The 27,539-nt window shown below is 44.6% G+C and overlaps 1 protein-coding gene across 18 annotated transcripts in view; it reads right to left on the bottom strand.

Moving 5' to 3' along the window:
* The window catches only part of LOC135517973 (dynamin-1), a 110,439-nt gene that overhangs the window by 39,259 nt on the left and 43,641 nt on the right, over positions 1-27,539 (bottom strand). For 9 of the 18 annotated variants that reach the window (XM_064942734.1, XM_064942737.1, XM_064942732.1 and 6 more), the window contains exons 11-15: positions 24,116-24,202; positions 23,814-23,884; positions 23,591-23,642; positions 21,876-21,890; positions 19,761-19,874 (exon numbers count right to left, since the gene is read on the bottom strand). In XM_064942734.1, coding sequence (XP_064798806.1) covers positions 19,761-19,874; positions 21,876-21,890; positions 23,591-23,642; positions 23,814-23,884; positions 24,116-24,202 — 339 coding nt within the window. The remainder of the gene's footprint in view (positions 1-19,760; positions 19,875-21,875; positions 21,891-23,590; positions 23,643-23,813; positions 23,885-24,115; positions 24,203-27,539) is intronic. The other 9 variants (XM_064942741.1, XM_064942739.1, XM_064942740.1 and 6 more) reach the window with 2 other exon arrangements.

A 27,539-nucleotide genomic window follows, 5' to 3' on the forward strand; every position in this document is an offset into this window, starting at 1 on the left:
TGCATTCTACTAATAGCCCTAACCCTAACCCTAGACTGATACTGCATTCTACTAATAGCCCTAACCCTAACCCTAGACTGATACTGTATTCTACTTATAGCCCTAACCCTAACCCTAGACTGATACTGCATTCTACTTAATGCCCTAACCCTAACCCTAGACTGATACTGTATTCTACTTATAGCTGTAACCCTAACCCTAACCCTAGACTGATACTACATTCTACTTAATGCCCTAACCCTAACCCTAGACTGATACTGTATTCTACTTATAGCCCTAACCCTAACCCTAGACTGATACTGTATTCTACTTATAACCCTAACCCTAGACTGATACTGTATTCTACTTATAGCCCTAACCCTAACCCTAGACTGATACTGTATTCTACTTATAGCCCTAACCCTAACCCTAGACTGATACTGTATTCTACTTATAACCCTAACCCTAACCCTAGACTGATACTGTATTCTACTTATAACCCTAACCCTAACCCTAGACTGATACTGTATTCTACTTATAGCCCTAACCCTAACACTAACCCTAGACTGATACTGTATTCTACTTATAACCCTAACCCTAACCCTAGACTGATACTGCATTCTACTTATAACCCTAACCCTAACCCTAGACTGATACTGTATTCTACTTATAACCCTAACCCTAACCCTAGACTGATACTGTATTCTACTTATAGCCCTAACCCTAACCCTAGACTGATACTGTATTCTACTTATAGCCCTAACCCTAACCCTAGACTGATACTGCATTCTACTTATAGCCCTAACCCTAACCCTAGACTGATACTGTATTCTACTTATAACCCTAAACCTAACCCTAGACTGATACTACATTCTACTTAATGCCCTAACCCTAACCCTAGACTGATACTGTATTCTACTTATAACCCTAACCCTAATCCTAGACTGATACTGTATTCTACTTATAACCCTAACCCTAACCCTAGACTGATACTACATTCTACGTATAGCCCTAACCCTAACCCTAGACTGATACTGTATTCTACTTATATAACCCTAAACCCTAGACTGATACTACATAACCCTAGACTGATACTGTATTCTACGTATAGCCCTAACCCTAACCCTAGACTGATACTGTATTCTACTTATAACCCTAACCCTAACCCTAGACTGATACTACATTCTACTTATAACCCTAACCCTAACCCTAGACTGATACTGTATTCTACTTATAACCCTAACCCTAACCCTAGACTGATACTACATTCTACTTATAACCCTAACCCTAACCCTAGACTGATACTGTATTCTACTTATAGCCCTAACCCTAACCCTAGACTGATACTGTATTCTACTTATAACCCTAACCCTAACCCTAGACTGATACTGTATTCTACTTATAGCCCTAACCCTAACACTAACCCTAGACTGATACTGTATTCTACTTATAGCCCTAACCCTAACCCTAGACTGATACTACATTCTACTTATAGCCCTAACCCTAACCCTAGACTGATACTACATTCTACTTATAGCCCTAACCCTAACCCTAGACTGATACTACATTCTACTTATAGCCCTAACCCTAACCCTAGACTGATACTACATTCTACTTATAGCCCTAACCCTAACCCTAGACTGATACTACATTCTACTTATAGCCCGAACCCTAACCCTAGACTGATACTGTATTCTACTTATAGCCCTAACCCTAGACTGATACTGCATTCTACTTATAACCCTAACCCTAACCCGAGACTGATACTGTATTCTACTTATAGCCCTAACCCTAACCCTAGACTGATACTACATTCTACTTATAGCCCGAACCCTAACCCGAGACTGATACTGTATTCTACTTATAACCCTAACCCTAACCCTAGACTGATACTACATTCTACTTATAGCCCTAACCCTAACCCTAGACTGATACTACATTCTACTTATAGCCCTAACCCTAGACTGATACTACATTCTACTTATAGCCCTAACCCTAACCCTAGACTGATACTACATTCTACTTATAGCACAAACCCTAACCCTAGACTGATACTGCATTCTACTTATAGCCCTAACCCTAACCTTAGACTGATACTACATTCTACTTATAGCACTAACCCTAACCCTAGACTGATACTGCATTCTACTTATAGCCCTAACCCTAACCTTAGACTGATACTACATTCTACTTATTGCCCCAACCCTAACCCTAGACTGATACTGTATTCTACTTATAACCCTAACCCTAACCCTAGACTGATACTGCATTCTACTTATAGCCCTAACCCTAACCCTAGACTGATACTGCATTCTACTTATAGCCCTAACCCTAACCTTAGACTGATACTGCATTCTACTTATAACCCTAACCCTAGACTGATACTACATTCTACTTATAGCCCTAACCCTAACCCTAGACTGATACTGCATTCTACTTATAGCCCTAACCCTAACCCTAGACTGATACTACATTCTACTTATAGCCCTAACCCTAACCCTAGACTGATACTGCATTCTACTTATAGCCCTAACCCTAACCTTAGACTGATACTACATTCTACTTATAACCCTAACCCTAACCTTAGACTGATACTACATTCTACTTATAGCCCTAACCCTAACCCTAGACTGATACTACATTCTACTTATAACCCTAACCCTAACCCTAGACTGATACTACATTCTACTTAATGCCCTAACCCTAACCCTAGACTGATACTGTATTCTACTTATAACCCTAACCCTAACCCTAGACTGATACTACATTCTACTTATAGCCGTAACCCTAATCCTAGACTGATACTGTATTCTACTTAATGCCCTAACCCTAACCCTAGACTGATACTGTATTCTACTTATAACCCTAACCCTAGAATGATACTGTATTCTACTTATAACCCTAACCCTAATCCTAGAATGATACTGTATTCTACTTATAACCCTAACCCTAGAATGATACTGTATTCTACTTATAACCCTAACCCTAATCCTAGAATGATACTGTATTCTACTTATAGCCGTAACCCTAACCCTAGACTGATACTGCATTCTACTTATAGCCCTAACCCTAACCCTAGACTGATACTGTATTCTACTTATAGCCGTAACCCTAACCCTAGACTGATACTGTATTCTACTTATAACCCTAACCCTAACCCTAGACTGATACTGCATTCTACTTACAGCCCTAACCCTAACCCTAACCCTAGACTGATACTGCATTCTACTTATAGCCCTAACCTTAACACTAACCATAACCCTAGACTGATACTGCTTTTCAACTTAAAGCCCTAACCCTAACCCTAGACTGATACTGCATTCAACTTATAGCCCTAACCCTAACTCTAGACTGATACTGTATTCTACTTATAGCCCTAACCCTAACCCTAGACTGATACTGCATTCAACTTATAGCCCTAACCCTAACCCTAGACTGATACTGCATTCAACTTATAGCCCTAACCCTAACTCTAGACTGATACTGTATTCTACTTATAGCCCTAACCCTAACCCTAGACTGATACTACATTCTACTTATAGCCCTAACCCTAACTCTAGACTGATACTGCATTCAACTTATAGCCCTAACCCTAACCCTAGACTGATACTGTATTCTACTTATAGCCCTAACCCTAACCCTCGATTGATACTGCATTCTACTTATAGCCCAAACCCTAACCCTAGACAGATACTGCATTCAACTTATAGCCCTAACCCTAACCCTAGACTGATACTGCATTCAACTTATAGCCCTAACCCCAACACTAACCCTAACCCTAGACTGATACTGCATTCTACTTATAGCCCTAACCCTAACCCTAGACAGATACTGCATTCTACTTATAGCCCTAACCCTAACCCTAGACTGATACTGCGCGCAACTCAAAGCCCTAACCCTAACCCTAGACAGATACTGCATTCTACTTATAGCCTTATGTTCAGCCCTGACTAAACCCTTACCCCTACAAATAGGGCTCCCTGACCTCTAAATTCATAATTTGACCCCTTAAAAAAAGGATAAGTATCGTTCCTCCTCTTACCATAACTCTCACCAAGAAAAACACGTTTCAAACTTCTCGACAACCTTCTAGAGTGTTTCAGTTAGGAATATTATCCCTTAATATCATGGGGAAGTAGCCAGAGGGAGAATAGTCAATGTGTCACGCCCTGACCTTAGAGAGCCTGCTTATTTCTCTATTTGGTTAGGTCAGGGTGTGATTTGGGTGGGAATTCTAGTTTTCTATTTCTTTGTTGGCCGGGTATGGTTCCCAACCAGAGGCAGCTGTCTATTGTTGTCTCTGATTGGGAATCATACTTAGGCAGCCTGTTTTCCACCTGAGTTTGTGGGATCTTGTTTTTGTTCAGTTACTGTGTAGCCTGCAGAAAGTTATGTTTGTTTATCCTTTGTTGGTGTTCATCTAAAAATAAATAAAGATGTACACTTTTCACGCTGCACCTTGGTCTCCTTCTAACCACGGACGTAACACAATGACTATATCTCTTTGAAATCTAAATACAACTTTATGACATTTATAGTGACGCACAATTCTTCCAAACTGTTAAAACACACACACAAAAAAAACTATTTACAACAGTAGCATTTGGCTCTGCTAAAATTGGACTATTTCGAGACAACATCTAAAAATGTGTGGTGCCTGACTTCATTCTGCACGTTACTCAAACGTCTTCGAAAAACATTTGCCAAATCATTGGCAAACCTAGGGCTCTTTTGTGCTCTGCATAGTGTTTCCTGTGTGAAATAAACACACATCTTCAAGAGAAGGAAGCAAGGCTCACTACTACAGGTTCATCCAGCACAGCAGCAATTAAATGCAAGTCTACAAGTAAATGATATTTCCCACTATAGAGGGTAATGCTAAATGTCTAATTATTTGTGTTATATTTAACTCAGTCAAAGGTCATTCTAACATCCCTGGGGCAAACCGTGACCTTCTACAATCAATATTGACCACCAGCAGTCAAAGGAGGATGGGAGGCTCTCTCTCACACACACACACACAAAACCCCTTCTGACAACATAAACACATGGGAACATTCCCACATCGTTGAGGTGGGTCATCAATGAGAGGGCAATGTTAAGTTAACGAGTGTGTGTGCATGTACAGTACCAGTACCAGTCAAGTTCAGGCACACCTACTCATTCAAGGGATTTTCTTTATTTTGACTATTTTCTACATTGTATAATAATAGTGAAGACATCAAAATTATGAAATAGCACTTATGGAATCATGAAGTAACCAAAAAAGTGTTAAACAAATCAAAATATATTTTACATTTGAGATTCTTCAAAGAAGCCACGCTTTGCCTTGATGACAGCATTGCATTCTCTCAACCAGCTTCACCTGGAATGCTTTTCCAACAGTCTTGAAGGAGTTCACACATATGCTGAGCACTTGTTCACTGCTTTTCCATCACTCTGCAGTCCAACTCATCCAAAACCATCTTAATTGAGTTAAGGATGAGTAATTGTGGAGGCCAGGTCATCTGATGCAGCACTCCATCACTCTCCTTCTTGGTCAAATAGCCCTTACACAGCCTGGATGTGTGTTGGGTCATTGTCCTAATGAAAAACAAGTTATAGTTCCACTAAGCGCAAACCAGATAGGAAGGAGTATCGCTGCAGAATGATGTGGTAGCCATGCTGGTTAAGTATGCCTTGAATTCTTAATAAATCACTGACAGTGTCACCAGCAACGCACCCCCACACCATCACACCTCCTCCTCCATACTTCACAGTGGGAACCACACATGCGGAGATCATCCATTCACCTACTCTGCGTCTCACAATGACACAGCGTCTGGAACCAAAAATCAAACATTTGGACTCATCAGACCAAAGGACAGATTAAATGGTCTAACGTCCATTACTCGTGTTTCTTGGCCGAAGCAAGTCCATTCTTCTTATTTGTGTTCTTTAGTAGTGGTTTCTTTGCAGCAATTTGACCATGAAGGTCTGATTCACGCAGTCTCCTCTGAACAGTTGATGTTTGGATGTGTCTGTTGAACTCTGTGAAGCATTTATTTGGGCTGCAATTTCTGAGGCGGGTAACTCTAATGAACTTATCCTCTGCAGCAGAGGTAACTCTGGGTCTTCCTTTCCTGTGGCGGTCCTCATGAGAGCCAGTTTCATCCTTGCGCTTGATGGTTTTTGTGACTGTGCTTGAAGAAACTTTCAAAGTTCTTGACATTTCCCTATTGACTGACCTTCATGTCTGAAAGTAATGATGGTCTGTTGTTTCTCTTTGCTTATTTGAACTGTTCTTGCCATAATATGGACTTGGTCTTTTACCAAATTTAGCTATATTCTGTTTACCCCCCTACCTTGTCACAACACAACTGACTGGCTCATACGCATTAAGAAGGAAAGAAATTCCACAAATGAACAAGGCACACCTGTTAATTGAAATGCATTCCAGGAAAAGGGTGGCTACTTTGAAGAATATCAAATTTAAATATATTTTGATTAAGCCTTTGATTTGTTTAACACTTTTTTGCTTGCTACATGATTCCACATGTTATTTCATAGTTTTGATGCCTTCACTATTATTCTACAATGTAGAAAATAGTAAAAATAAAGAAAAACCCTGCAATGAGTAGGTGTGTCCAAACTTTTGACTGGTACTGTATGTGTCATCCATAAATCTCTAACACTACAGCAAGTTCAAAGAGACCAGTCTGCAGTCACACACACACACACACACACACACACACACACACACACACACACACACACACACACACACACACACACACACACACACACACACACACACACACACACACACACACACACACACAAACGTAAACATACAAAAACACAGAAGCACAAATACACACACTTGAAAAATGATTTGGATCAACAATGACTAATTATGAGTATGAAGGACCCAAATATGTTAGCGGCCGTACACAAACATACACACAAATTCACACACAAAACCAATGTCGCTGTTTTGTATAACAATGTTGCCTATTGTGCCAGGCTAGCCCTGAACTTTTTCCCTTATTGTAGCTCTTGTGAAGTACAGGGGGAATGGGAGGAGGAAGGCATAAACAGTATGTGCTTCTATGAACGTATGGTTTTGAGAGATATGCAACTCTGTAGGGGTGAGTGGGGGAGTATGGAGGGAACAGGAAATAAGACCATTTTTTGAAAGAAAAACAGACACCACTTGTTTATCTCATCAGCACGGGACTGGAGAGAGAATTATCCACATGCCTGACTCCATCGTTCTCTCTCTCCTCCCTCTCTCTGTCTCCTCTACCAGGCAGGGGTCCTCCCTCCTCCCTCTCTCTGTCTCCTCTACCAGGCAGGGGTCCTCCCTCCTCCCTCTCTCTGTCTCCTCTACCAGGCAGGGGTCCTCCCTCCTCCCTCCCTCTCTATGTCTTCTCTACCAGGCAGGGGTCCTCCCTCCTCCCTCTCGCTGTGTCCTCTACCAGGCAAGGGTCCTCCCTCCTCCCTCTCGCTGTGTCCTCTACCAGGCAGGGGTCCACCCTCCTCCCTCTCTATGTCTTCTCTACCAGGCAGGGGTCCTCCCTCCTCCCTCTCGCTGTGTCCTCTACCAGGCAAGGGTCCTCCCTCCTCGCTCTCTCTGTCTCCTCTACCAGGCAGGGGTCCTCTCTCCTCCCTCTTGCTATGTCCTCTACCAGGCTGGGGTCCTCCCTCCTCCCTCTCGCTGTGTCCTCTACCAGGCAGGGGTCCTCCCTCCTCCCTCTCTCTGTCTCCTCTACCAGGCAGGGGTCCTCCCTCCCTCTCTCTGTCTCCTCTACCAGGCAGGGGTCCTCCCTCCTCCCTCTCGCTGTGTCCTCTACCAGGCAGGGGTCCTCCCTCCTCCCTCTCTTTGTCTCCTCTACCAGGCAGGGGTCCTCCCTCCTCCCTCTCGCTGTGTCCTCTACCAGGCAGGGGTCCTCCCTCCTCCCTCTCTCTGTCTCCTCTACCAGGCAGGGGTCCTCCCTCCTCCCTCTCTCTGTCTCCTCTACCAGGCAGGGGTCCTCCCTCCTCCCTCTCGCTGTGTCCTCTACCAGGCAGGGGTCCTCCCTCCTCCCTCTCTCTGTCTCCTCTACCAGGCAGGGGTCCTCCCTCCTCCCTCTCGATGTGCCCTCTACCAGGCAGGGGTCCTCCCACCTCCCTCTCGATGTGTCCTCTACCAGGCAGGGGTCCTCCCTCCTCCATCTCGCTGTGGCCTCTACCAGGCAGGGGTCCTCCCTCCTCCCTCCCTCTCTCTGTCTCCTCTACCAGGCAGGGGTCCTCCCTCCCTCTCTCTGTCTCCTCTACCAGGCAGGGGTCCTCCCTCCCTCTCTCTGTCTCCTCTACCAGGCAGGGGTCCTCCCTCCTCCCTCTCGCTGTGTCCTCTACCAGGCAGGGGTCCTCCCTCCTCCATCTCTCTGTGTCCTCTACCAGGCAGGGGTCCAGCCCTCCTCCCTCTCGATGTGTCCTCTACCAGGCAGGGGTCCTCCCTCCTCCCTCTCGATGTGTCCTCTACCAGGCAGGGGTCCTCCCTCCTCCCTCTCGCTGTGTCCTCTACCAGGCAGGGGTCCTCCCTCCTCCCTCTCGCTGTGTCCTCTACCAGGCAGGGGTCCTCCCTCCTCCATCTCTCTGTGTCCTCTACCAGGCAGGGGTCCATCCCTCCTCCCTCTCGATGTGTCCTCTACCAGGCAGGGGTCCTCCCTCCTCCCTCTCGATGTGTCCTCTACCAGGCAGGGGTCCTCCCTCCTCCCTCTCGATGTGTCCTCTACCAGGCAGGGGTCCTCCCTCTTTGCACCACCGGTTTCTCTCTCTTCAGCCAACCAAGCCATAGACTGTTCGCTTTGTTACCATCCGGCAAATGGTACCGGAGCTTCAGCTCTCGGACCAACAGGCTTTGAGACAGCTTCTACCCCCAAGCAATAAGACTGCTAAATAGCCATAAAACTGCTAAATAGTTAATTAAATGGTTCCACGGACTATCTGCACTGACCCAATCTTGTACTGACTCCATGCACACTCACAAGATTATATTCAGTATATACACACTATATACACATATATACTCATGTATACACACACACACACACACACACACACACACACACACACACACACACACACACACACACACACACACCACACACACAACCACACTACACTAACAATCTTACACAAAACCCACACACATTCACTACATACGCACGCACACACTAACACACACACACACACACACACACACACACACACACGCATACTGACACAATCCAAACATGCACACACAACACAAACACACACACACACTTTTACACTCATCATTTGCTGCTGCTACGCAGTTCTTTATTTTACTCTTACTATTATTATCTATCCTGATGCCTAGTCACTTTACCCTGCCTTCATGTACTACATATCTACCTCAAATACCTTATTATTATCTATCCTGACGCCTAGTCACTTTACCCTGCCTTCATGTACATACTGTATCTACCTCAAATACCTAATTGATCTGGTACTGGTACTCCCTGTACATAGCTCTATTCTTTTGTATTTTAATCCCTTTTGTATAACTATTTTTATTATGTTTTTTAACTCTGGATCGTTGTGAAGGGCTCGTAAGCAAATATTTCACTGTAAAGTCCACACCTGTTGTATTCAGCGCATGTGACAAATACAATTACATTTTTCTAGCATTCACCCCAGTCTCTCTACTGCTCCTTCTCTCTTGCCCCTATCTGTTTAAAGTAAACCTCTCTTACCCACAGCCAGGTCACCCGTGGAAACTGGCCACTAGGGGCAACAGTGAGAGCTGTTACCTTCAAGTAGGTTTCTGTTTTGCTAGGGCATTTTGGACCATTCCTCTTTACAGCAATATTCTTGGGATGTCTGGAGTGAACCGCTCTCTTGAGGTCATGCCACAGCATCTCAATCGGGTTGAGGTCAGGACTCTGACTGGGCCACTCCAGAAGGCGTATTTTCTTCTGTTGAAGCCATTCTGTTGTTGATTTACTTCTGTGTTTTGGGTCGTTGTCCTGCTTCATCACCCAACTTCTGTTGAGCTTCAATTGGCAGACCGATAGCATAACATTCTCCTGCAAAATGTTTTGATAAACTTGGGAATTCATTTTTCCGGCGATGATAGCAAGCTGTCCAGGCCCTGAGCCAGCAAAGCAACCCCAAACCATGATGCTCCCTCCACCATACTTTACAGTTGGGATGAGGTTTTGATGTTGGTGTGCTGTGCCTTTTTTCTCCACACATAGTGTTGTGTCCTCCTTCCAAACAACTCAACTGTAGTTTCATCTGTCCACAGAGGTCAGGACTCTGACTGGGTTGCGCTGTGGAACATCCAGGTGCACTTTTGCAAACTTCAGACGTGCAGCAATGGGGTTTTTTTGGACAGCAGTGGCTTCTTTCATGGTGTCCTCCCATGAACACCAGTCTTGTTTAATGTTATATGTATCGTAGACTCATCAACAGAGATGTTAACATGTTCCAGAGATTTCTGTAAGTCTTTAGCTGACACTCTAGAATTCTTCTTAAGCTCATTGATCATTATGTGCTGTGCTCTTGCAGTCATCTTTGCAGGACAGCCAGTCCTAGGGAGAGTAGCAACAGTGCTGAGCTTTCTCCATTTTTAGACAATTTGTCTTACCGTGGACTGATGAACATCAAGGCTTTTAGAGATACTTGTTTAACCATTCCAGCTTTATGCAAGTCAACAATTCTTAATCTTAGGTCTTCTGAGATCTCTTTTGTTCGAGGCATGGTTCACATCAGGCAATGCTTCTTGTGAATAGCAAACTCAAATTTTGTGAGTGTTTTTTATCGGGCAATGCAGCTCTAACCAACATCTCTAATCTCATCTCATTGACTGGACTCCAGGTTAGCTGACTCCTGACTCCAATTAGCTTTTGGAGAAAGCTCTCTTTGTGTGTTATTAGTTTAAGCACACTGTGTTTGTCTATTGTTGTGACTTAGATGAAGATCAGATCAAATTTGATGACCAATTTATGCAGAAATCCAGGTATTTCCAAAGGGTTCACATACTGTACCTTCCCATGGCAAAAGAAATGGAGAAGGGGAAAGGAGCCTAAATAGTTTGGCATACGACAGCAAAAAACGACTAATTGTTATTTGAGCGTTTCCTACTAATCCATCTGGAGTGAAAGCATAGAATATGATTCCAGTCTGGTCGTATTGGTCTATATGTTACACAGCAGTTCAGATAAAGCTTCTCCATAGTGCCCAAAGGCTTCCACATATGCAGGCACACATACTGTGTATGCACAAAGGGACGCACACACACACACACACACACACACACACACACAAACATAGACACACACACACACACAAACATAGACACACACACACACAAACATAGACACACACACACAAACAATGTCCATCCAGATCCAGACCAAGATAAACCTAAAAAGTCAGAGGTATTTCATGACTAGGCTGGACGAGCTGGACTCAGAATGGGTTCTCAGTGTGTCTGGCCTGGCGTCATAGACAAGGGATGTGAGTTGAAGTTGAGGCATCTTGGATGTCCAAACTGTGGAAACAATGTTGGTGCAGCCAAAGTCACCCTCCATCCCTTCTACCCTCTACTATTCATTCCTCCCAATCCCAAACCTAACTTGAAAATCCCTTTCTTTCCCACTCTCCATCTCTCTAACTTGCTCATTCTTTACCTCTGTTTCCTCTCTACCGCTACCTCTCTTTCTCCTTCTCTTTTTCCCTCCATCCGTACCTTCTCCCCTCTCTCAGTAGTGCTGATCTGGCTCCCAGAGGGGGCTGTCTTTGATTTCTCCCTCAGGTTGGAGCTCAGAAACCATAGCTAAAGAAAACACACAAGCACAGCCACCACCCAGTGCTGAGCCAAGAAACCCTCATATATATACACACACCCACACCCGTTCTGGTTAGGATTTTCCAGTGCGCACACACACACGCACACCGGCACGCATGCACACACACACACACACACACAAACACACACACACACACACACACAGAGCATCACCAAACGTGAGACCTACCATCAGACAGAAAGGGAGAGAGATAATGAAAGAGGGAGAGTTTGAGAAGGAATGATTGAGGTGCCAAATACTTTTCTTGGAGTATGTTCCTCTGTTTGTCATGTACACTGGACTATTCCAATACTGCCATGTCTCTAACCAGTAGACCCTATTCCCTCTGCACACACACACACTATGGTTCTGATTTACCAGCAATGAACCCCTAGCACCCCCGCACTTTCCAATTCACCAGTCCACCCCTCTCTGATGGGGTGTTGGGGGTGGGGGGGTGAGGGACGGGTGGGGGTGTAGACCAGTATAAAGAACCTTTTATTCAAGCTGGACAGGGAGAGGTAATCAGCTTTAGAAGCAAAAACAGAGCAGAGAGAGAGAGAGAGAGAGAGACAGAGAGAGCGAGAAAGAGAGAGGGAGAGAGAGAGACCACATCTGGAGTTATTACAAGCCTTCCTTCTCGCCAAGAAACACCGACATTCCTGCCCTGGCTACAAAGCCACAGAGCCTCTGCAGTCATCCAGCCTCAACCCCCCCCTACCCACACACACACACACACACACGCCAAAAAATACACGCAGTCACACATACTACATACACACACACACACATACGCACACAGACACCCAGTACTCCCACATATATGCTTCCCCAAAAAGCTCACCAGCTAGACAACCCTTCCCTATCCCCCTCCCCTCCCCTCCAGCCCCTGTTCCCCGCTACAATTACACAACACAAGTTGCAAATTAATGCGCCTCACTTCCTGTTGACCCCTGACCTTCCACTTCCTGCTACCTCCCCAAAAGCCCAAGCTGAAAAAAACACAGACCCAGACAGAGGAGGGAGAACAGAAAAATGGAAAATAAGAGCTCCTCCTCTTCCCTCTCTTTTCTCTCTCTCTTTTGCCTCCATCTCCCTCTCTCTCTCCTTCCCTCTCGCCAGGGATACTTTGGTGACCATTCGTCTGCCACGTCAAGCCTGCTGCTAGTCCTCGCTCTACCCCTCAGCGGGAATTCTCTCGCACTGAGGAAAGAGCTTCTGGACAGCGCTGTGACAACGCTGTTACAACCTCCAACATCTCTGCTCCAATGGACTGCCATGGCCAAACAACAGGAGGCTACCTGAATGCAACATTTTCTCTCCTGTCAGAGGAGAGAGGGAGAGGGGAGAGGGAGACAGGGAGTTGGAGGGTGAAAAGGGGTAAGATTCAACTTGGTTGAGATAACAAAGATCATCAACTGGCAAAGGAGACTTCTCTCCCAAGAGATGCCACAAGGTGAAAGACAGAGAAAAGAGGAAAAGAGGAGCTGGAGAGCGAGAGTCTATAGACCAACCCATCTAGAACCCTCAAAACGGACTAGGTATCTCTTCTATCCTCTGTGTCTCCTCTGTGATTAGTGACTGTGAAAGAATGATGGGCTCTAGACTGATGTGTTTGTGGGAGGACATGGTTATGAAAAGTTGGGTATGAACCACTATCTATGCTGACTGTGTGTTTCTACCGGTAAGTCTGTTAGTGGTTTTGACCGCCTGGTGACTGTTTCCTGACAGTAGGACTACAGATGGTAGAATTACGGTAAAGGAGCAGTGTCATCACCAAACCAACTTTAGTCTAAGACCAGAGTTCTTAGATTGGTTCATTTCTGACTGATTCATTTCTAATTTGTAGTGGAAAAGACGGATTGTAAAATGTCAATTTTACCTCAACGCTTTAGATTAATGAGGGCATACAACCTCCAATCTGGTCAGCTAAGACACTGTCTGTGTGTGTGTGTGTGTGTGTGTGTGTGTGTGTGTGTGTGTGTGTGTGTGTGTGTGTGTGTGTGTGTGTGTGTGTGTGTGTGTGTGTGCGTGTGCGTGTGTGTGTGTGTGTAAAAAAAAAAAATGTGAGACTATCGGCACAATTAAAAATCCTCTCCTCTGTGACTCATGGCTTGGAATGTCTCTCTCTCTTGCTCTCTCTCCCCCTCTATCTCTGCCCCTCTCTCTCTGCCTCTTTCTCTCTGCCTCTCTCTCTCCCTTGCTCGCTCCCTCTGCCTTTGTTTCTCTGCCTCTCTCTCACTCTCTGTATCTCTATTCCTACTTCTCTCTCTCCCTTCCTCATTCTCTCTCTCTCTCTCTCTGCAGAACACAGGCATGACTGCTCAGGCTGCCAATCACAACCCATCACTCCATAACCTCAGCATTTTACTCTATTTCTCTCTCTTTCTCCTCCAGGCAAGACCTCTCCTCCTTTCTCCACTGGGCAGAAATCCCTCTTCTCTCCTGAGCCCACAGATTCGGTCAAATAACTATTTTGGGTACAGTGCAGATATATGTGAGTATATGTGTTCAGTGTGTACATGTGTGTGTGCATGTCTGTGCAGTGTGTGTGTGTTCAGTGCAGTATGTGTGAGTGTTTATATATATATATATATATATATATATTTAGCTCCTTTACCCCCCCCCCCCCCTCGTGGACCGGCAGCCCGCCCCGCCTGCCCAGTGTTCAGACTACCTGTTCAGGAACTAGTGGTTGTACAGTAGTCTGCACATTGGTTAGGCTGGGTGGGGAAGCGCGAGAATCAGGATACTGAGAGACAGCTAACCAGTGGGCAACAGCAGCCAGAAAGACCATGGCACCACTCTGGGAAAGCCTGGCACAGTCGTAAATATCAGACCCACAGGCTCAACCACAGAAGCGGGCAATGCCCAACTAAATGCCTGTCTTAATACTGTTCCATGTGTTCTGTTGTGTTGAGTTCCTCCATTGATGGGCAAATGTTGTTTTTTAAATATATAAAGAAATGCACCCAATATAAGAGTGAAAACTGATCATGTAGCTTTTTACTCGTAAAACAGTCAAAGATTCATATGGACGTTATAATGTTTAATTCCGGTTTTAGCTATTGGTGATGCATTTGAGTTGATGACTAACTGTACGTCCTGAGACGTTGAAATAAAGTTTTTTGAAGAGCATTCTGGGCTTACTTGGTGTCTTTACTGGGTGAAGACATCTGCCATGGAGATACTTCTCTACTCCTAACCAAGTCAGCTTTTGTAAATATTGTCATGAGCAAGAATTAAAACAACAGATTTTAACATTGAATAAGACTGTCCATTTTATAGATATGTCTATGGTTGAATGGGAATCACTGGTATTGGTAATGAACATAGATATATTCAAGATGGCTTCTTCTGCTGGAGTGGTTATATTTGTATGAAGAACCAACATATTCCAACCACAGGAGGATGACCAAGACACAGAAATAGGAATGACCATAGAGTGTTAACCCAAAGCATTCCTGTTGCTCTACACTAAACTGAAGCTTACAATTAAGTCCCTGCCTGAGCTACATAAAGAAGTGGTGGTTCTAACCTCGAGCCGACCAATGCGCAGAAGACAGGCAAAAAGACAACATCTAAAGTCACTGACATGAAGAAGGAAAATACCAAAAGGATGTCAATGCTTTTGTTTGCTTTTCCTACGATAGGCTTATGTCTCCTGTACAAGTATATACACTGTAACTGGCAACATTACATACTGTATGATGTCATGTGACCATTTTGTTTTTGGCGAGACTGACCTAAAAGAGAAGGGGGAATAGTTCTGTCTTTCACTCTCTCTCTCTCACACACACACACACACACACACACACACACACACACACACACACACACACACACACACACACACACACACACACACACACACACACACACACACACACACACACACACACACGTACAGAGAGAGTTGACTCATTCACACGATATCCCGACTCTCAGATTCAACCAGAGGAATGAAAACCACACAGCAACATGTTTCCACTTAACAGTCTGCTGTAGAGCGCAACTGCTTTTTATGAGATGCAGTGCCTGAGACACACACACACACACATTCATGAACATACACACAAATTCATGGATGCACAAACACATACAAACCACAAATACGCACACACACATTCATGGAATTATGCACACATACACACACCATATACACGTCTGCAAACACACACACGCACACACACAGGCAAACATACACACACCACACATACACACTCACAAACGGCACATAGCCATAAGCAGACAGATGTGCCGAGGAACACACGTTTTCCCCCCAGGTTATTTACAGCTCAGATCTCCAGTTGAGAGTCTTTTACGGTAGCTTTACAATAGGACCGAGCTGCAAGGAGACCAAGGAGACCCCCCACACACACACAGGAGTCTGCAGTGACATCCAGTGTGGAGGGTCTCACAGCAGCTTGATGACGATTATAGCATCCTTGAAAGCTCACATTATGGTGTGTGTGTGTGTGTGTGTGTGTGTGTGTGTGTGTGTGTGTGTGTGTGTGTGTGTGTGTGTGTGTGTGTGTGTGTGTGTGTGTGTGTGTGTGTGTGTGTGTGTGTGTGTGTGTGTGTGTGTGTGTGCGTGCGTGCGTGCGTGCGTGCGTGCTAGCGTGCGTATGTGCGTGTGCTCATGTTAGCAACGTGTATGTACAATACCGTTCAAAGGTTTGGGGACACTTAAAAATGTCCTTGTTTTTAAAAGAAAAGCTATTTTTTTCCATTAAAATAACATCAAATTGATCAGAAATACAGTGTAGACATTGTTGATGTTAATGTTGTAAATGACTATTGTAGCTGGAAACAGCAGATTTTTTTTATATCTACATAGGTGTACAGAGGCCCATTATCAGCAACCATCGCTCCTGTGTTCCAATGCTCATCCAAGTTTATCATTTTAAAAGTCTAATTGATCATTAGAAAACCCTTTTGCAATTATGTTAGCACAGCTGAAAACTTGTCCTGATTAAAGAAGAAATAAAACTGGCCTTCTTTAGACTAGTCTGGAGCATCAGCATTTGTGGGTTGGATTACAGGCTCAAAATGAACAGAAACAAAGCACTTTCTTCTGAAACTTGTCAGTCTATTCTTGTTCTGAGAAATTAAGGCTATTCCATGTGAGAAATTGTCAAGAAACTGAAGATCTGGTACAACGCTGTGTACTACTCCCTTCACAGAACAGCGCAAACTGTCTCTAACCAGAATAGAAAGAGGAGTGGGAGGCCCTGGTGCAGAACTGAGCAAGAGGACAAGTACATTAGAGTGTCTAGTTTGAGAAACAGATGCCTCACTTGTCAATTGGCAGTTTAATTAAATAGTACTCGCAAAACATCAGTCTCAACGTCAACAGTGAAGAGGCCACTCCGGGATACTGGCCTTCTAAGTGACCCCAAAACTTTTGAACGGTAGTGTATATAATTGCTGTACAGACAGTGGGGGCCAGTGAGATTCATGGGCTTGGTGTTTACTCATGCTTTTGAGGGTTTCTCTTCATTCACTTCTTCTCTGGTTTGAGACACTTTGGGGAGTTCTGGGCTCCAGGGCTGCTTGATTCAAAGCCCTGGCATGTCTGGTAATACAAACCAGATCCCCTAACCCCCTAGACCCTAACCTGTGCCAAAACTGGGGGTAGTTGAAGGTTATTATTAGTGTCTGGATGTGGAGGTGTGGTGTGTGTGTGTGTGTGTGTGTGTGTGTGTGTGTGTGTGTGTGTGTGTGTGTGTGTGTGTGTGTGTGTGTGTGTGTGTGTGTGTGTGTGTGTGTGTGTGTGTGTGTGTGTGTGTGTGTGTGTGTGTGTGTGTGTGTGTGTGTGTGTGTGTGTGTGTGTGTGTGTGTGTGCGATCGCTGTGGTATCTTATAAAATGATGGGAGGATATGGTCAAGGCTATGGTCCTGCTTCAGCAGTAGGCATTGTGTCCTGTGCTGCCAGAACAGGGTAGGGGTTCACAATGATGAGAAGCTAGATAGTAAAATTTGAAACGGGAACATTTTTGTAAAGCTCTGTACGTGTGTCAGTGGGATGGTCATGTGTATGAATGAATGGACAAAGGCTATTCAACTCTGCCAAATAGTGTACATTACATATGCTAGGTTTGAGTGTGTGTGTACGTTAGCCAGTGTGGGCCCGGAGTGTGTGTCGCCCCAGAGTGTATACAAATTAAAGCATATCCACTTTGCTTGGACAAAGGCATGGAAATGTTTCTGTACCCTGCTCATTAAACCACATCAGTGGTTATAGCGGTGCTATATTAGTTTTGAGTCCCCGTGTTCTGAGAGACTGCCATTTTCAAATAAATACACATGGGGCAACGCCGACAGGACAGGGGGACGGACGGAGGGTAAAGGCAGAGAGAGGGGTTCCTGCCCTCTATGTGGTTTGGTTATTTGCGGCAGGGCTCTGGGGATGGGACTTTTGTTCAGCAAGAGATGAAAGGAAGACCACAGCATCCCTCGCTCTTTCTCTCTCTCTCCGTCCCACATGGTCCTTGTTACTGTGGCCCTAACCAGCTAACCAGAGACACTCCTCCCCTCCCTCTTCTACTTTGCAGCCAATTCCCTCCCCTTTCTCTTCCCCCTTTCCCCCATCCTCTCTAGCGCCCTTTGAAATAGAATATGTTTATGAGAAGCAGCCCTGGCCTAAGTCTTGAAGGGGAACATGCAGGCCAGCCCTAACAGTGTGTTGTGTGTGTACATGTGTGTGTAATTGGGAACACACTCAGGGCAGGGCTCTGGTATGCACATGTGGGTGCCAGCTTTGGTGTCTGACATGCTGGGGGGCCCTGTCTCACTTTGAACAGACTCCTCTCCTACTACACCTAGCCCTACAATACCCCCACCCTCTCTACTTCCTTTAATTGCCCTCCCCCTCCCCCTCAACACACACACACAAACTTCCCTTGGCCCATCTCATTACCTTTAGTGTGTTAAAGAACAGACTCTCTGATATATAGACAAAATGATGGTCACCCTTGAATTGGATAGTCCAGATTTTCCATCTGTAGATGCTTTACAGATGGTCATACTATCAACAAAACTACCTGCTGACAAGAAAATGCTTGCAAGGTTACTGTTAGGGTTAGGTTTAGAATAAGGGTTAAGGTTAGGGTAAGGGTTAGGGTTAGGGTAAGAGTTAAGGTTAGGGTTAGGGTTAGGATAAGGTTTAAGGTCATGGTTCGTAGATAGTTAGTTGAAATGTGACATATGGTTTGTAGAGCGTCTACAGATGGACTATCCAAATAAAGTGGTACCCTAATTATCATATAAACACACACACACACACACACACACACACACACACACACACACACACACACACACACACACACACACACACACACACACACACACACACACACATACACACAATGATGTCAGTCAGTCAGCGGAGTGGCTGTGGCTTACTCTTAATGAAGCCACAACGGATTCTGGGATTGTCTTTGACCAATCTGACCTGGTTCAAACCTTGTCAGGTTCTGTTATCAAGCACAATTCACTGTTAAGAAACAATGGATAGAACCAATAATCGTTGAATCTCCTTGGCAGCACGTCTCTAAGTAAAACATACGTAAAGTATCCAACAGAAATAATTCCATTACTGGTTTTGGTAACAACAACCCATAGTCACACATGAAAGAGTTGGCGTTAAAATGAGACACATCGCTGTCGGGTGACGTGTCAAGTGCAGGCGCCAATAGCTCAATGAGAGCAGTAAAGACCAGCATTTTAGTTGTCTTCAATTGTCATTTCATCCAACACAATACAGCCAATGGAAATGTATTTATTAAGTCATTTTATGAGAAACCTGTGTATGTGAGGTCCTTCTGATTGTGACAGAATTGGTAAATAAGCAAATGAGGTACCTGCATAAAATCTCTCTAGTATGAAATCTTTGCTTTTAAAACCAGTGTGTAGGTACAACCATAGCCTCACCTCATCGTCCTTGTACCAGGACAGGGACTCAGCGGTCAGGACGAACCAGTACTCCTTTGCTCCTCCCTTCATGATGCCAATGTTGTTGATGGTCAGCCAGCCCTTCCTGATCACCTGAGAGAGAAAAGGATAGAGGGAGGTAGGGAGAGAGAGAGAGGAAAGAAAAACAGATTCAGAAAGGCAGGCAAACACAAAGCTAGCCTTCTGAATCCCCTCACAACTGCACTTCCTCCATCATGACATTGTGTTAGTAAGTCTGTGTTTGTATGTCCTCTCACTACTGCCCCTAGTGGACAATGTGAGTCACTGCAGGGGACACAACACGGGACAAATGGGACCGGCTCAATGGGCCTATCTATTAGCATCAAACACAACTATCATTGTGATTATATCAGTGTCTCTCCCATAACATAAACATGTAATGCATGTGCCTCTGTATTTACCTTAAACCGATCATTAACCGCTCCTCTCTCCGGCTGAATGGGGATGTGGAGAGAACATTACACAGCTGTGCCACGGACGGAGCACAGAGCATAGGCCATTCGTAATGCACAGGGGCAGGCAGCACACTGGCACACTGGCTGGCTAGAGTGGGGTACAGCGAGGGCAAGGCAGGCAGGGACAAAGGGGGACAAAGAGCCGTATGGGACTGTAGAGCCGCTTTCAAACCAAAACTCATGCAGCGCATATGCTGATGCATCTTTGTGTCGGGGTTGCCCACGGAATGCGTCGTTGTGTGGTGTGGTGGTGGTGGGGGGGGGGGGGGATTATCAGTTGGTTATTAACTGACAGATGCCTAGTCATGGTGTGTCCTGTCAAAACTTCCACATTATCTGTTTCTTCAAACTTTTCTGTTGGACAGCGCAACCAACTGCTTAGTTGGCCCTTCCACCAAGGCATTGTTAGTCTTTATATTGCATCATATTGGGTGGTTTGAATGCCCTCGGTGGGTAGAAAGGAAGGTCAATAAAAGGTTTCCAGGAGAGGCTGTTAGTCAAAGCAGCTGGAGGAGAGCAGAACTAAATGCAGCCGGCTAAACAGGAAACCCTGTGCCGTTTATCTGTTATTTTACCAGGTAAGTTGACTGAGAACACGTTCTCATTTACAACAACGACCTGGGGAATAGTTACAGGGGAGAGGAGAGGGATGAATGAGCCAGTTGTAAACTGGGGATTATTAGGTGACCGTGATGGTTTGAGGGCCAGATTGGGAGTTTAGCCAGGACACCAGGGTTAACACCCCTACTCTTATGATAAGTGCCATGGGATCTTTAATGACCTCAGAGAGTCAGGACACCCGTTTAACGTCCCATCTGAAAGACAGCACCCTACACAGGGCAGTGGGATATTGGGATATTTCTTAGACCAGAGGAAAGCGTGCCTCCTACTGGCCCTCCAACACCACTTCCAGCAGCATCTGGTCTCCCATCCAGGGACTAACCAGGACCAACCCTGCTTAGCTTCAGAAGCAAGCCAGCAGTGGTATGCAGGGTGGTATGCTGCTGGCAAAGACCAGTTATGCAAAGCCCACATCTCTCTCTCATTGGAGAACACATGGCTGCCTTCTTTATCTGGTATCAAGCTAAGGCTGGGGGGGCGACGAGCAATCACTCAGCCAAGGAAAATGAGGCTCGATTGTGAGGCCTCGGCTGTGAAATGTAACGTCTCCAAATGGTGCTGTTGCTATGGGAGAGAGAAAAGTCTGCACATAAAAATATGTTGTGCATTAAGGAACCTGGAGGCCTATCTGGTCTTAACCCATTTGTGTTCTGTCTATGTCTGGGGGTGTATTGTAAAATAATGGTTCATGCTATTTTTTTTACTCATGCTGGTTTCTAAGGAGATGAGCAGTGCTAGCTGAGCATGTTTCTGTTGTGTTGGATGGGAGCACTGCCTGGAGGAGGGAGGCAGCTGAGGAAAAAAGCAAATGCCCAGAGAGCTCCCTAGCTACCTACCCATCTACAGTTATGAGAGGCTCTCTCCACACACACATTCTAACAAACACACACACACACAAGGAAACCAACACATTCTAACACACACACACACATACACAAGCACACACACTAACACACACTCACACATGCTAACACACACGCGCATACACACTACTCACCATAATCTCATCCTGCTAAAGTAGAATAGTTGTAGCAGGAGAGGTGAAGAAAAAGACACAAGAGAAATCACTCAGAAGAAACAGAGCAGAACAGAAATAGAGTGGGAACACTAGACAGTTAAAACACAGAGTACTAAATAACAACCTGGCTAATGAACAACCAGGCTAATGAACAACCATTCTAATGAACAAACAGGCTGATGAACAAACAGGCTAAAGAACAAGCAGCCTAAATAACAACAAGGCTAATAAACAACCAGGCTAATGAACAAACAGGCTAAAGAACAAGCAGCCTAAATAACAACAAGGCTAATGAACAACCAGGCTAATGAACAACCAGGCAAAGAACAAGCAGCCTAAATAACAACTTGGCTAATGAACAACCAGGCTAAAGAACAAACAGGCTAAAGAACAAGCAGCCTAAATAACAACCTGGCTAATGATCAACCAGGCTAAAGAAAAAACAGGCTAAAGAACAAGCAGCCTAAATAACAACCTGGCTAATGAACAACCAAGTTAATGAACATCCATGCTTAAGAATAACCAGGCTAAAGAACAAGCAGCCTAAATAACAACCTGGCTAATGAATAACCAATAATAACCATGCTAAAGAACAAGCAGCCTAAATAACAACCTGGCTAATGAACAACCAGGCTAAAGAACAACCTGGCTAATGAGAAATCAGGCTAAAGAACAAACAGGCCAATGAACAAGCAGGCTAATGAACAAACAGGCTTAATAACAACCAAGCCAATGAACAACCAGCCTAAAGAACAACCTGGCTAATGAACAACCAGGCTAAAGAACAAACAGGCTAATGAACAAACAGGCTAAAGAACAACCAGGCTAATGAACAACCAGGCTAAAGAACAAACATTCTAATGAACAACCAGGCTAAAGAACAACCAGGCTAATGAACAAACAGGCTAATGAACAAACAGGCTAAAGAACAACCAGGCTAAAGAACAACCAGCCTAATGAACAACCAGGCTAAAGAACAACCATGCTAATGAACAACCAGGTTAATGAACAACCAGGCTAAAGAAGAACCTGGCTAATGAACAACCAGGCTAAAGAACAACCAGGCTAATGAACAAACAGGCTAATGAACAAACCGGCTAATGAACAAACATGCTAATGAACAACCAGGCTAATGAACAAGCAGGCTAAAGAACAAACAGGCTTAATAACAACCAAGCCAATGAACAACCAGCCTAAAGAACAACCTGGCTAATGAACAACCAGGCTAAAGAACAAACAGGCTAAAGAACAAACATGCTAATGAACAACCAGGCTAAAGAACAACCAGGCTAAAGAACAACCAGTCTAATGAACAAACAGGCTAATGAACAAACAGGCTAAAGAACAACCAGGCTAAAGAACAACCAGGCTAATGAACAACCAGGCTAATGCGCAACCAGGCTAAAGACGAACCAGGCTAAAGAACAAACAGGCTAAAGAACAACCTGGCTAAAGAACAACCATGCTAATGAACAACCAGGCTAAAGAACACAGAAGAAGAGAACAAGTGGAGAAATAGTTTAAACACTCAAAACTGTACTCAGTTGGAACTATAATCTGTCTTGTGAACAGCTCGATGTAGACCTTGCATCTAGGAACATTATTACAATATTTTGCGAACAGCCCATGAGGCAAGTCTTAATGAATGTAATGGAAGACTATGTGCTGTCGGTGCCTTTATGTGCCTATAGTACCTTACTGCCAGTTTGCTTCTTCTGGGCCACCTGGCTGCTCCTCTGCTGGGCACTACAGGGGATGAAAACATCACAATCATGGGCTACATAGGTACACACGCATAAACAAAGGATTCAGTAGTAAGAGCCTGTAGGTCAGGGTCCCCAGACTGTACTATGTCTATATTGGGATGTTTGTTCTAATCCACTGTATCAGAACAGAGGTCAAGAGGGTGACACTCACTTTGCAAAGCCAATGAAGTCCTCATGGTTGGTGTTCATGTAGGCCAGCTCAATGTCAATCAGCAGCATCACCTGGATGGGGGGAAATGTACACATTATATAGAGTTATTAAACATGAGACTTTGGATTGGGAATATAGTGTGTTATAGTGTGTTATAGTGTGTTATAGTGTGTGTGTGTGTGTGTGTGTGTGTGTGTGTGTGTGTGTGTGTGTGTGTGTGTGTGTGTGTGTGTGTGTGTGTGTGTGTGTGTGTGTGTGTGTGTGTGTGTGTGTGTGTGTGTGTGTGTGTGTGTGTGTGTGACCTGGTCCTTGGTGCGGCTCTCGCGGTCTCGGATATGCTGGGTGACAATCTTCTCCATCTCCTCCCTCAGCATGGGGTACTGAGCCAGCTGTGGGTACAGGACAGCACAGGGCACACAGTGTGGGTAGGGAGGCTCAGCTCAGATACAGGCCAGACACAAAGCACAGCCACCTCAGTCAACACACCCAAACACCCACACTCACTGAAGCACACTGCACTAATGGCACAGAAACACACAGACATAGACAGACAGACAGACACACACACACAGACACACTTATCAAATACAGTACACACACCTCACAAGAGCACATCACAGACTCTGCCCTAGTCAGAAAAGGTTCAACAATTTACATTAATCAGTGTTAATGTTGGCTGTTATTAGTGTGTATATCTTTCCACAAGGGGTTAATAAATGTAAAGAAAGTAAATGAATAGTGCAAAGTCTGTAATACTGTCATAACACACTAACTAGTATTTTGCCCAACCAATAGTCTACTTAAGCAACAAGGCCAGAGAGGGTGTGATATATGTTTAGCTGTGGTATATTGGCTATATATCACAAACCCCCGAGGTGCCTTATTACTATTATAAACTGTTTAGCAACAAATAGAGCAGTAAAAATAAGTGTTTTTTCATACCCGTGGTATACGGTCTGATATACCACGGCTGTCAGCCAATCAGCATTCAGGGCTCAAACCACCCAGTTTATAATCCCCAATAACACGTAATTTTCCTGGTACATTATAACCTTTTTCCATCTATTCATTGTAAACACATCAATACAGACACTGGTGTGCTTCCAACACAACAGACACACAGCACAATCACAGAGGCGGCTGGTTGGGAGGAAAGCCAACTCAAATCACAGTGAGAGAAAATATGCTGACATCTGACATAAGTTACAAGGCATCCTTTACCATGGCTATTCAAGGTTACGGGATCACACTGAGCTCCTTGTCTCAATCATTTGATTTCTCATTTCCTGGCACTGGCCCAAATACACAGTAGGAGACATTGAGGTCTGTAGGGCGTATTAGACAGATAGCCATGTCATTGAAGCCTATTAGATGACAGCATTAATGTCTTCAATTCTGTACTGTCTTCCTGGTGACCAATATTTTACTGTCTCTTTGGCTATGATGACACCAACACATGGCTATAGCACATGCTGTGCTATAATGCCATGTTGGGAATATAACTAATACCAGCTGAATTACTAGACATTAAATTGACAAATCAAAATAAGACTGATATTAGCGGTTTATCATGAGATCAGGGGTCAATGGTCAAGAGAAGGAACCCCTTTTTTCAAATTTAAGACCAATTAACCAATTACTTTTTTTATTAAGACCAATTATCTAATGTGTCATTGTAAAGAAGCATTGCAACTTTCAAGTTCACAACATAGTCGCAGCACTGTCTCACAGCAAGTTAGGAATGTACTGTGTTCGACACAGAAATGCATCGGGGCTTGAACACCCGCAGTGACAAGTACATTAATATATTATAACTCATATAAACAGGGTATGGGCAGCATGCAGAAAGGTGCTTACACACACACAAACACACACACACAGGAAGCAGGGAGGAGGAAGAGGAGACAGAGAGGGGAGAAGGATGGTAAGACCTCTTGTGGATTTTGGTGCTCCTCGGTAGCTCAGTTGGTAGAGCATGGTGCCTACCTTGCCAAAATAATGGGATTGATTCCCGGCACCACACATGCGTAAAACAAAGGTGTGCACGCATGACTGTAAGTCGCTTTGAATAAAAGTGTCTGCTAAATGGCATTTGATTATTAATATTTTCTTTGCAGACTGTTTTACAGTGATTCAGAGGGATACATGAAGACACATTTCAGTTGAAGGCATTCAGTTGAACAACTGACTAGGTATCCCTCATTTCCTTTATTCAAAATATCCACAAGAGGACTCTTTTTTAACATGTTTTTCTTGATGAATAAGCAAGACAGTGAGAGGTTAGATGCAACAAGATGTAGAAGACAAGAAAGAGAGAGAGAGAGAAATGGAGAGAGACAGAGAGAGGGAGAGAGAGAGAGAGACAGAGAGAGAGAGAAACAGAGAGAGACAGACAGAGAGAGAGACAGAGACAGAGAGAGATGAGAGAGAGAGACAGAGACAGAGAGAGATGAGAGAGAGAGAGACAGAGACAGAGAGAGACGGAGAGAGAGAGACAGAGAAAGAAACAGAGAGAGAGACAGAGAGAGAGAGACAGAGACAGACACAGAGAGAAACAGAAACAGAGACAGAGACAGAGAGAGAGAGAGAGAGAGAGAGAGAGAGAGAGAAACAGAGACAGAGAGCGAGAGAGAGAGAAACAGAGACAGAGACAGAGACAGAGAGAGAGAGAGAGAGAGAGAGAGAGAGAGAGAGAGAGAGAGACAGAGACAGAGGGAGAGGGAGAGGGAGAGCGAGAGAGAGAAACAGAGACACAGAGAGAGAGAGAGACAGAGACAGAGAGCGAGAGAGAGAGAGAGAGAGAGAAACAGAGACAGAGAGAGAGAGAGAGAGAGAGAGAGAGAGAGACAGAGAGACAGAGAGAGAGACAGAGACAGAGAGACAGAGACAGAGAGAGAGAAACAGAGAGAGAGAAACAGAGAGAGAAACAGAGAGAGAGAAACAGAGAGAGAGACAGAGACAGAGAGAGAGAAACAGAGAGAGAGAGAAACAGAGAGAGAGAAACAGAGAGAGACAGAGAGAGAGAAACAGAGAGAGAGAAACAGAGAGAGAGAGACAGAAACAGAGAGAGAGAAACAGAGAGAGAGACAGAGAGAGAGAAACAGAGAGAGAGAGAGACAGAGAGAGAAACAGAGAGAGAGAGAAACAGAGAGAGAGAAACAGAGAGAGAGAAACAGAGAGAGAAACAGAGAGAGAGAAACAGAGAGAGAGACAGAGAGAGAAACAGAGAGAGAGAGACAGAGACAGAGACAGAGAGAGAGAAACAGAGAGAGAGACAGAGAGAGAGAAACAGAGAGAGAGAGAGACAGAGAGAGAAACAGAGAGAGAGAGAAACAGAGAGAGAGAAACAGAGAGAGAGAAACAGAGAGAGAAACAGAGAGAGAGAAACAGAGAGAGAAACAGAGAGAGAGACAGAGAGAGAAACAGAGAGAGAGAGACAGAGACAGAAACAGAGAGAGAAACAGAGAGAGAAACAGAGAGAGAAACAGAGAGAGAAACAGAGAGAGAGAGACAGAGACAGAGACAGAGGAGCATACTGATACTGTGGATCAGTTAGTTGAGTTGTTGAGACACAACCTTCAGAACTGCAACAGCAGTCACCAAATCAAATCAAACTGACAGACACGGGGATGGACGTGAGTAGAATCAACTAGAGGAACTCAATCAGATGACAGAATCAGTGAGTAAGAGGAGGTCAAAAAGATATGGCTAACTGAGAATAAAACA

This window comes from Oncorhynchus masou, chromosome 28 (assembly GCF_036934945.1).
Source record: "Oncorhynchus masou masou isolate Uvic2021 chromosome 28, UVic_Omas_1.1, whole genome shotgun sequence".
Classification (NCBI taxonomy): Eukaryota; Metazoa; Chordata; class Actinopteri; order Salmoniformes; family Salmonidae; genus Oncorhynchus; species Oncorhynchus masou.